The sequence below is a fragment of the Misgurnus anguillicaudatus genome, unplaced genomic scaffold (assembly GCF_027580225.2).
Source record: "Misgurnus anguillicaudatus unplaced genomic scaffold, ASM2758022v2 HiC_scaffold_26, whole genome shotgun sequence".
Taxonomy (NCBI): domain Eukaryota; kingdom Metazoa; phylum Chordata; class Actinopteri; order Cypriniformes; family Cobitidae; genus Misgurnus; species Misgurnus anguillicaudatus.
In genome coordinates, this window is record NW_027395276.1 from 4,775,045 (window position 1) to 4,787,006 (window position 11,962).

Below are 11,962 nucleotides of genomic sequence, written 5' to 3' on the forward strand. Positions count from 1 at the left end.
AGTAGGACCTGACCTAAGATACTTATACAAAAAGAGAAAAAATGTGTCAATTAGCACCTTGAAATTGACATTTATGTGAAGAAAATTTGCTAAGTAAGATAAATAAATGTATAAAAATATTGATCCTTTACATGACTGTCAAAATTATGACAACCAAATAAAATATCCTTGTATGACAAGAAAACATTTGTAACAATGAAAAATGCATAAATGAAACATAGATTTTTCTTCAGTATCACAAAATGAACATAGTGAGTCAATATCTGGAAACATTTTTTGCTAAAATGTGAACATAACTTGAGGGTTATTTTTAGAAAAACATTTGCAATTATTTTGTAAAAAGTGTATAATATTTGGACTGAGATCTTGTTGTTTTAACAGCGTTTTCACCAGCAGGTGGCGCCACATTGGTGTTTTATAGCGCTTCGAAACAGTGAATCGTTTTTTGAAGTTTAATTGATTCATAATTTGATTTATACCTTCGAAAAGCTTCGTTTCTCCCATCATTATCTCCATGTGTATGCGGACAGTACATTATGAGAAAGTAAACAAAAAGTGTTAAACACGAAAAAAAACCTTAAACCAATTTTTCGGCCACTTAAACTAGTATATTTACGGTAAAGTATTAGCGGAAACACAAAACAACAGCTGATAATTTTGTTCTGTTGTCGTCAGAAAGACCAATCCTCCTTTAACATGCTAAACTCAGAGTGTTTAATTACAGTCACTACATTAATTATACCCCAGTAATATTTATAAAATAAAGTTAAATGCAAATACGCAGCGAAGAGTTAAAAGTCTATCTGGCCAATCAGAAGCCGTATGTGCGGTTAAACCCCGCCCTTTTTTATTCTGAGGAGGAAACGCGTGGTTTATAAACAACTGGACGCGTGCAATGATCCGATTCTGTTCGCTTTGATTTTCTTTTGGACTTAAAACACAAAAAGCTTAAAAGAGACTTGCTCTCGGGTACATTTTGTTGGAGAATTGTCGCAGAAATGTCGTCCTGCTCTTTCCAGACGCAGTTAATGTCCATCATGGAGCTTCTGGCCAAAGCGGCGATAGCAGAAATCCACCGGCACGTGGACGACAACTGCGCGTTCATGAGAGTGGAGCTGAGTCGCAGCCGAAAGGACATCGATGCTCTGAAGAGGAAATGCGTCATGATGGAGAGTGAACTGAGGAGGGTCAAAGGACGCGTTAAGAGGAGAGGTCAGAGGTCAAACACTGCACCTGTTTTAGTCTTGCTCTCATACTGTAATGTTACACACTGTAAACAGCATCAGTCATACATAATAAACCACTGAAGGATGTTCATTTTACATTCAGTTGTTATTATTAGTGTCTGGTGCTGATGATGTTTAAATCATGCAGATGTGTGATGTGTTTCAGTGTGGATCGGTGGGACATTAGATCGATATCCTACACCCCTCAGGACCGGCTGTGTCAGAGATGATGATGATGTCATCAGAGATGAAAATCCAGAACCCATTCTCAATATCCATCAGGTGACATAAAAACATTCAGACACAAACACTGGCTTCAGGTTACAGGATTCTCTGTAATCTGTAAGTGCTGTGACAAGAAAAACATGTTGACATGCAGTATAAACCTGTTTATTATCAATAAGATCATTTGCAAAATACAGCAAGATAGTAAACCATTTATAAGGGAGAGCACACAACCTAATGCTTTTTGACTCTATCATTCAAAATAGTATTTAGGTTAAATTCATAATTTTTTTCTAATTTTTATCAAATTCTGTCTATATACTTAAGGTGGATATTGTTTATATATCTGCCTATAATAGACAGATATCCACACATTCATCCATACATAATCCTTCATCTAACCATCATTGTGTTATACAGAAATCAATATAAATAGATTTTTCTGAAAGGGAAGACAAAAAAAACATAATTGTGAGTTATTTCTCCTGATATTGTATTAAAGGTAGGGTAGGTTAAAACAGTGTAATATAGTGTTGTATGACTCGTACTCGCTCCTCCCGCGGTATAACTCCTCCTTCTTCATTTTTTCGTACGTTATCGGAAAGATTTGGTAAAGCTAATCTTTCTTTTATAAATCTGATTAAACTAAAGACTCTTCAGAGATATAAAGGATGTCATACTACTCTATAGGTACTCCAGATTAACATCACAAATGCAGAAACAGCGTGTGTTACGTGAGCTTTAAACAACTTAACATAGTGATTGCTATCAGGATGTGAGGAGACTTTTAACCAGCATAACTACAAATGTTTCAGGATCAAATCTGTTACCCTACCTTTAACAGTTATCATCTTGATAAATAGTATTTACATTGTTTTCATGTCATTATCATTGTATACCTGAGACTTCATTGTAACACTGTGTGACAACTAACCCCACTATGTAAAATGTTTTCAATCCCAGCTATCAGCTACTAGGAGTTACTGACATGTTTATAATGTTTTGGGTAACAAGACAGTGATTAAAATAATATAAGGTTATGTTTGGTGACTTACACACCCAACTCAGAAATAAAAAAAACATAAAATGAAGAAATTTACTTTCATGCCTCCAAAACACACTTTGTTGAATATCTTAACCGAAACACATCAAAACTTTTCACAAATTCACATGAGATAATCTGACAGTAAGAGAAAAAGACCAAAATCACAGATTGATCGTCCCTGTAGAAATATGTAAAGTAGTCGTGTTACAATTAACCCGCGTTAGTTTGTGTCCCACTCACTCCTACATACAAGTTACACACAGTGACAGTCGCACAAACACTTATAGAGATAACAGTTTAGGTTCTGATCCGTTTAGGTATAAACTATTTATATCTCTTTACACTGAATGAATCAAGACACTGACTGTTGTATTGTAGGTGGTCCAGGTTCTGGATGATAAAATGAAAATTCCTGTGATCAAGCAAGAAAGAGATGAAGAAGAGCGAGGCGGCGCTGAGAGAGGCAAGCAGAACTAATATAAGCACATACACTGCTTTACTTCAATATAACACTTAAACAAATAAAAATAACTAACATTCTCCTAAAAATAAGAAATTTCAGTGACTTATTCTCAACTCTGTTGGCCTCATTTATAAAATGCTGCGTTCAAAACGTTCAAAATTTGAACTTATTTGATTAATAAAACAAATGTATGCATAGAAAATGCACATACGCCTTTCAGACGTGAGATCTTTAAATCGCAAATGAGCTAGAAATTGTGCACAGCTAAACAGTTACAGATTTCCGCCTTTAAACAATGTGATGTCATTGATATATAAAAGAGCATTAGTCAATGTTTACATTTTTTTCAAGCAGCAAGAATGGCTTGTATTTCTAAAAATCTGCAGCAATTGGACAAGCAAAAGTGCGTACGTCTGCTCAGACCCTGACGTGGCACTAAACACTTTTCCACGACTTGATTTTATAAATATGGACGTTGCTGTGGATTTTTGCGTTATACGCTTTATAAATGAGGCCTTATGTGATTTTCATTAAATACGGATCTTTACGCCCCAAGATCCCTAACCTCGGCCTTGATGAAAGCAAAGACGAAAATGCTCTGCTCACGCTTGCAGTAAACTGAAACTAATTGATGATTTTTTTTACTGAGTGCCGAATTTCAGAAAATTTGACTTTGGTACATAAAAGAAATAAAGCGGCCGACTGGCAGCAGGGCAAATTAGTCGTCAGGCTGCCAGCCGGGAGTTGTTGCGGAGATCCCGATGATCCAGCTTGGACCAATCTATTTTTTCTCTTATTTGTGGGATCTACAGGGGAAGTGTCATTGATCGCGATTGATGTGTTGGCGACCACTGCTTTTAAGGAATACTCCACTTTCATAAAAAATCTGATAATTTACACACCCCCATGTCATCAAAAATGTTTATGTCTTTTTTTGTTCAGTCGAGAAGAAATTAAGTTTTTAAGGAAAACATTCCAGGATTTTGTATCACTGGTAAAGGTCACGCATGAAGTATGCAAACTATTGCTCCAATGCTTACAAGTGTGGAGAAAGAGGAGTGTTCAGATGTGTTGTATGTGGAATGATACTAACTAATGTCTTTGTGTCAGTTTATTGTTTAAAATGGTCTGCAAATGTGCATTTCACACATGTAACACGTGACCTTTCAAACGTGAATACATAATACGTAAGGTCACTCTGGGGCATCACACGGCTAGTGCTAGAAGAGAACTTAAATGAGTTTAAAAGTAATTATTTATTTGTGCAAAACTGATGATGGTTTCTCTAGATAAGACCCTTATGTCTCGGTTGGGATCGTTTAGAGGCCTTTGAAGCTGCATTGAAACTTTAAACTGTTGATGTCCAATATATGGAGAAAAATCCTGGAAAGTTTTCCTCAAAAAACTGAATAAAGAAAGACACCAACATATTGGATGACATGGGGGTGAGTAAATTATCAGAATTTATGAAAGTGGAGTAATCCTTTAAATGTTTATTTTTGCTTTTAGATGCATTAAACAATTCATACAATCTCGAGCAGAACATCCAACCACAGGAGAACATGGAGAGTCAGAAAGCTCTTTCTGGAGATCCGGAAGTCCAAAACACAAGTTGTGTACTCACACAGACTTACGCAGAACTTGTTGAACAGGTGGAACTTGATGAGGGTTGTCGAAGCGATCTGGGACTGCAAGTCAAAGTGGAAAGAGATATTAAAGAAGAGGGGAACTTAAAAACAGAGGGATCTGAATCCAGCATGGGTCCAGGAGATCACCTGAGGTATGCACTTGTCCAGAGAGATGCTCAGCTGTGGCCATCCGTCCCTGAATCTGTCCAGCGAGAAAACACAGAACGAACGTTTTCCACGTCCATCTTCTCACAGCCTGATCACAAAACACAGATGGAGCCTCAAAAGTCTGGACAGGTCAATGCAGAAGACCAGGACCACCCAACCTGGTGTGGTGAGGGCACGCAGGAGTTGGGTCACATGACACACTGTGATGTGCAGAGTTTAGCTGGTGTTTCATATAACATGCTGCATGAATCCAACATGCCAACAAACGTGTTTCCACCGCATGGTGGTCTTGGAGAGCTCGGTGCCGGGCGCAAACTTCGGACTCACAGGCGCTCGAGCGTGGATGCGGTAAAGCGATTTAGCTGCTCGTTCTGTGAAAAGAGCTTTAAACGATTCGATCAGTTGAAGGAACATCTGCGCAGTCACACAGGTGAGAAACCGTACACGTGCATCCAGTGCGGGCGCAGCTTCACCAAACATTGCAACTTAATTCGACACACCGCGGTACACAGCGGCGAGAAACCGTTTCTGTGCATTCAGTGTGGAAAATCTTTTACACGTCGATCCAGTCTGAAGTCACATCAGAGGATCCACTCAGATGATGATACAGTCAGTGGTGGAAATGGCTGAGGAGAATTGTTATGGATTAAATTGGCAGTTTGGACATTTGCGTTTCGATGCTATTTCATGGATTAAAGATGGTCCTCTACATTTTGAACATCTTGAAATGAACTTCTGGCCCTGTTATGTTTGTATTTTTTTAAAGAGGGAATATGTAAAAACAACAAACAGGCCCTACAAACAAGTCAAACATACTCTTAGTAGTAATGTGTAGATAAAATGTTTTGTAAGATTACACTTGTGTGAAAATGTGTTTGCAGTTATTTTGTTAAAGGTGTCATTAAATGTTTTTATTTACAGTTTTGACCAACATGTGTCACACATTTTTGCATGTATTTCTGAATCTGTCGCGTGCTTGTGTAAGGTTATGATTAGGGTTGCGGAAAGTTTCTGGTCAATTTTAATGGGAAATTAATCTGAAGAATATTGTGAGGAATATTTTACAAATTACTTTTTTGTGAACTTTATTCATTTATTTTTGTATGCTCTAGTCATTTTTAATCAATAACGCAAATATCCCCTCCTCCAAACAATCTCTCTTTTTATTTCCGGTCATTTTGTATGGCAGGTGGGCAGGGTGTGGGAAAAGATCGCAGCGATTAGCAATTAACAACATGACCCAACTTCAAACAATCCAATCAATTCACAATGAACGAATTCAAGTCCAGCCCTACACTTATTTTTTATTTTATTTCAAAATTCGTTTCACTCGGATATATGTCACCACGGAGAAAATAAGACTTATAGTTTCCGTTTTATGCTGACTTTAAAGTAACTTTTCTGTTCAGACTTGAGGTCAAAATTGTATTCCTGTTATTTTACCTGAAGTGATCTTCCTTGACCATATAGGTTCTGCACTGATAGGCGTTTTCATTGGCCTTCAGGTATAAGGCCATTTAAAAAGTTGGCATTGTGCAGCCAATCCTCTCATTTTATAATTTCTTTATGTGCATGACTCTGATTGCATTCATATGTTTTTTAGATAAAACTGTTTGGGATTTCCAGTATTGTTCAAAAACACAAACATGGTGTGAATTTTACATTGATTATTGCTGTATACTTACAGATAAAATATTCCTAATAATGGTTACTAATATGGTACAGAGTCGCGTAAGTTTTCTCTCATTGTAATAAAAGTTATAAAATAATCGCCAAATTGACCAAACTGTATTTTGTTGATTCATCAGTCTACTAACAGCGCTTATCAATGTCATAGTAATTGAACTGACCAATCAAAGAAAGAAGGTGGAGTAACGGACCAATCAAGTCAGAAGGCGGGAATTCCATTGGACGCAGAATGAGGTAACTGACATTTTATATTTTACAACCGTTTAACACTATAAATGTTAATTATTTTATATTAATTTTTTAATTAAATTAATTTACAAATGAACAAGGTCGAGATAGTCAAAATAACACAACAATACATTAAACAAACATACATTAAGTTGTAGTGAACATACAATAACCATAATAATAATAATAATACAATAACGTAATTTGTTATGTAAATCGCATTGACATATGAAACGTGCTGTTTTCAGCATCTTATTTATTAGAGATCAGATTAAAAAAAAATGTATGCACATTGTTAATAAATTTAATGGACTTATTTACCTGTCTTCACCTGATAGACTTTCAGTAGATTCTTGTGTAAGAAAATTATTCATAACATTTAAAGAGGGATAATATCTTCCTCAGACTTGTGGCTTTAACTCAAGTTCAGATGGATTACTTTACAATAAAAAAAATTAAACTCGTTCTTTATTTATCTTATGTAAAATTATTTAATTTTGTTTTATAAAACAAATATTGTATTCCACTTTCTGATAAATTTGTATTCAGTTTTTATGATTCACTTTATAGGGAAAAATCTAAAAAAAAAAAAAAAAAACATTTTCCACTAATGGTAAATTGACTTCACCTTTTCTACGGTCTTTACGGTAACTAAAGCTCAAGCAGGAAGTAAATTGACAGTTTGCCGGACCTCATCCTCATGATAAACACTCATTGAGATTTGGTGTTTTTAATGTGTGTTCATGATATCAGATGAGAAGATGTCGAGCAGTGTTTTATTCCAGAGCAGACTGAAGTCAGTGATCGAGTGCGCTGTTTCTGAAATCATCCGACTGCATGAAGATGGAGTAATGTTGATGAGACTGGAGATCACTCAAAGAGATGCTGAGATCACTCAGAGAGATGCTGAGATTACTCAAAGAGATGCTGAGATTAGTCAAAGAGATGCTGAGATCAGTCAGAGAGATGCTGAGATCAGTCAAAGAGATGCTGAGATCGGGATGCTGAAGCTGAAACTCGTGTCAATGGAGAGACAGCTACACTGTGTCAAACATAGAGGATTTATTCGGAGTTCAGGTAAATTAACCAGGAGAAATCACATTTCCTAACTAGTTAAATACCAACTAGTAAATGTGCTTAAGATGGTAACCAGCTCACATGCCTGTTTAAATTTTAATAAAATGTATAAGGTTGTTTGTGATTTGTTGTGTTTGTATGCTTTAGTTTAAAGGATGGCGTCTAGTATGCCAAGTCATTGTCAGGATATTATTTTTTCAACAATTTACATCAATACCCAGATAGCATTTTTTTTTTTAAATGTTGTTGATTTGTCAATGTTAATCCAACTGAATCAATATCAGGCGTGCACCCTCCATTAATATTGAAAATTTTTGAAATTTCAATAAACCACCATTATGGTGATCAGCGTTTGCTTTAGTTAAGCCCTTGACTTTTACTAGGTAAATCTTTCGTTTCTCATTGTTTGTATGTGTTTATGTAGAAACACATGTGCATTGGAAAAGAAAGATATGTTTCAAAGTTAGGTTAAAATGGGTTGTTTTTATGAAGACGTTAAGATGATATTTAATTAGGCTGCTTTACATGATGATGTTGATTCTTTTATGAACGTTATAATTGTTCTGGTTTTTAAATGCACTGTGACAAGGTATACAGAAAAAATACTGACACAGCACGAAGCTTTCTTTTGTTGATCGTCACCATTGATGAGTTTCATAGACTGATTGATGATGTCAGAGATTGATTGAGTAGTTTAACCCAGTGGTTCCCAAACTTTTTCAGCCCCCCTTGTGTACGGTGCATTCCTTTGCGGCCCCCCCAAAGAAAATTTGTGACAAAAACTGTTCTAAAACTCAACATTTTAATAAAATTAATGATAAATTAATGTATTTCATAAAATGTCATAAAACTGGGGCCTCCCTGGCACCATCTCACGGCCCCCAGTTTGAAAACCACTGGTTTAACCTACTAGATCTTGGTTTTCTTTGCAATAGCAGATGTATCTTAAAACATGCTTTAACAACCAAAGAAAACTTAACATTAAAACATAACAGTCTGGGGCCCAACTAAACACTGATCACCACAATGGTTGTTGAAATTTCCATATTTTTTACATTAATGTAGGGTGCAAACGTGATATCGATTCAATGGGATTAACATGAACATGAAAAGACAGTTATAGATATATCGAAAATTATCTTGACTTTGCAATATATAGCACGGAGATAGCAAGCAACCTTGAAACAATGTTAAAAATTGTTGATTTGTCAAAGTTCCCAATGAACTGTCTATGACATGCAAACTAGGTTTGCTATTTGGAGATCTAACCATGACCCCACTTGGATTTCATTATGCAGTTTGAACGTCGGACTACACTGTAAAATCGATTTTGTTGTGCCAATGAAAAATAAACACCTTGCCCTAAACAATATTTTTTACTTCTATGAAAACCTGGCAATTTTTTTGTTGTTGAAGAAAGTCCATTCTAGATATTTTTTTATTTTTATAAAACATTCTTTCTGAGAAAATTTACTTTTTAGGTTAAGATGTTGGCTTTGTTTCACAATTATGGTGATCAGTGTTTGACTCGTTTGACTAGCTTTTCCTCTGGCTGCTAGAACTTTGTGTTTAAAACACGTTTTTGTGGTAAAAAGAGTTGACTTATTCATTCACTGTTTGATCAACCAAAAGTATCTTTCTGCATAATGATGTGATACTACAGTAAGAGATCCAGCACTCTCATATCAGTTTAAAATTCTGACAGATTTTAAGACAATTTGCTTATAAAAAAGAAACCATGGTTCCATTTAGACACACAAACACCAAGAATCAGAGTATGAATCTCATCAATGGTGACAAAAAAAATTAATAAAAATGTTTATTTATTTACACAGCAGTGCATGCTCGGAGTCCTGGATGTAATTTGTAATTTGTTGATACAGTTGTCCAATGAACGTCCACACTGGACTTTCAGTAGACGTTGGAAAAAAGACCTTGTCTGGCATCACATATTTTGACATGACAACCCACACACATGAAGATGTTTTAACAAGTTGTCGCACTTGTTTCTTCTAAAAATAAAGAAAGTCATGAGCCACCACTGGGAAGTAAAATATGCAGGACAGGTGCCTATTCACTGCTAAAAAGGACTGCCAAAAAACTTGTCAATCTCCGGCTGAATTAAGTGTTTAAAAACAAAGTAAACATATTTCAAGATTTTTTTCTTACCCCATTGGCAGAACTGTTGCTTGTTTTAAGCACAAATTTACTTAAATATTATATTTTTTGTCTAAAAACTAGAAATATTTTCTTAGGTCATTTTGCTTATCAAGAAAATATATCTTAATTTAAAGGGATAGTTCACCCAAAAATAAAATTCATCATTTTCTCATCCTCATGTTGTTCTAAATCTGTATGAATTTCTTTTTTGTGCTTGCCATCATTTATCAAAATATCTTCTTCATCATTTATCACAATACTTCCATAATATTTGTTTTCCTTCTATAAAAGTCAGTGTTTACAATCAGCTGTGTGCTTACCATCATTTATCAAAATATCTTCTTTTGTGTTCATCAAAATAATAAAACTTCTTACAGTTTTAGAACAACATGAAGATGAGTAAATGATGACAGAATTTTTATTTTTGGGTGAACTGTCCATTTTAGTTATTTGTACTGAAAACAATAAGTTTTAACCAATACTCAAAGATATTGACATAATTGTTCATGATATGAACCACAATAGTTCAAAATTAAATTTTGGATGTGTTAGTGTTGTGAGAAGACTCTAATATGTTTTGATCTGTGCTGTCTACAGAATGCAGTGATAGAGCCGTTCAAAAACTTCAGCTTGATATTACTACAGAAAACCATCAGAGAGACACTGATGTAGAAAGCAACACAGAAGAAACCTCCTGTACAGAACCACACACACAGATCCAATGTGCAGATAAACAAGACCTGAACAACGAGAACGAGGAAGGACCACAGTTAGAGGCTGAGCAGAAGTTTCCGTCCGAAATCACAGACCATCACAGACCAGACCTGGACCATCAGGACACCAAACGAGACTCGCAGTCATGGACATCTAATAATGGAGGAAATAGTGAGGAATCCACAGAAGATCCACACTGCTCATTTATTCCTGTGGAAGAAAGTGCAGTCAGTGGACAAACCCTAAACAGTTTTGACTCTCTGAACCAGAACGCAATTGAACCGCTTTGGACTGACGGAATAAACCTGGACTTGATCCAGACACAGCAGCAGAAAGACGTCATTGCACCTCAAAGCGCATCGTTCAATGACCACCTGCACGGTAACGCAGACAGATGCGTGTTTAGCTTGAGCGGCTTCGGTACATCTCCAAAGAGCTTTGCTCACAGGAGAGAGACGAGAGGAGTGAAAGAGAAGTGGTTCATCTGCTCGTTCTGTGGCAAGAGTTTTGATCGTTTCAGTCACCTTCAGATGCATCAGCGCATTCACACCGGAGAGAAACCGTACAGCTGCGCAACCTGCGGCAAAAACTTCTCACAGCAGAGCAACCTGCGCACCCACCAGAAGATCCACCGCAAACCTCGGATACTCGTGAAAGCATCCTGACCTACAGAGGACGAAGATGTCCTGCTTGTTCTCTGAGAGCTGTGCCTTTCCGTTTACGGTTTCCAAAGACATAAACAGTGTTCAATGAATTGCGGTATCTTTAATGTAATTTAACGTTTAATCTTTTGTTTGTTTGCATAAAATGTCCCTGCCATTAAAGGCCCTTTACAAACATGGAAAAACCTCTTCATCTAGGTCTGTGATTGGAATAATTTCCTTTCAACAACTTTATATACAGTATTATACCGTTATATTGCATAGTTGTAACTGTGCGTTCACACCAGCTGCGAATGAAATGAATAAATCGCACTATTCGTGTGTACATTTTGTGTTAGCATAAAATTCAGTTGCGAATACGCTCAATTTGCCGCCATTAGCTAGCTTGTACACTTTTTTCCAAGCAAGATCCTTTTCATTCCTGTTTATATAAAAGTACAAAGATGTGTCGTACAGCTTGGTGTGTCCACATACAGCGACGATGATTTTGTCCTCCATTGTTGTTTCGTATTTTTTGCCTCACCTCACTATGTCATAATCAAGTCCCTACTAGAGCAAGCTCCTCTTTGGTTAACGCGGTGCGAATATCCACCAAAGTTCAGACTTTTAAATTCATGTGAATCAAGGGTTATGCACGGCAAACACCAGAAACGTTTAATTTGCACCGCGTCATTTGC

At 36.3% G+C, this 11,962-nt stretch overlaps 2 protein-coding genes across 3 annotated transcripts; both read left to right on the forward strand.

Annotated features, from left to right (window-relative positions):
* Positions 1-853: 853 nt before the first annotated feature.
* Positions 854-5,675, forward strand: LOC129443247 (uncharacterized). The gene is made up of 4 exons (XM_055203724.2): positions 854-1,212; positions 1,393-1,508; positions 2,875-2,959; positions 4,469-5,675. Exons 1-4 carry the CDS (start codon positions 999-1,001, stop codon positions 5,383-5,385), a joined length of 1,332 nt encoding a protein of 443 aa, XP_055059699.2. The 5' UTR covers positions 854-998; the 3' UTR covers positions 5,386-5,675.
* A 130-nt stretch (positions 5,676-5,805) lies between these two features.
* LOC129443249 (uncharacterized) lies at positions 5,806-11,871 on the forward strand. 2 transcript variants are annotated; one of them, XM_055203732.2, is made up of 3 exons: positions 5,806-6,678; positions 7,426-7,749; positions 10,507-11,871. In XM_055203732.2, the coding sequence occupies exons 2-3, from the start codon at positions 7,434-7,436 to the stop codon at positions 11,286-11,288; spliced, it is 1,098 nt and encodes a 365-aa protein (XP_055059707.2). In that variant the 5' UTR covers positions 5,806-6,678; positions 7,426-7,433; the 3' UTR covers positions 11,289-11,871. The 2 variants fall into 2 exon arrangements, with proteins under 2 accessions (XP_055059707.2, XP_055059706.2); XM_055203731.2 differs by lacking the exon at positions 5,806-6,678 and having other exon boundaries at positions 7,347-7,749.
* The last annotated feature ends 91 nt before the right edge of the window (positions 11,872-11,962 follow it).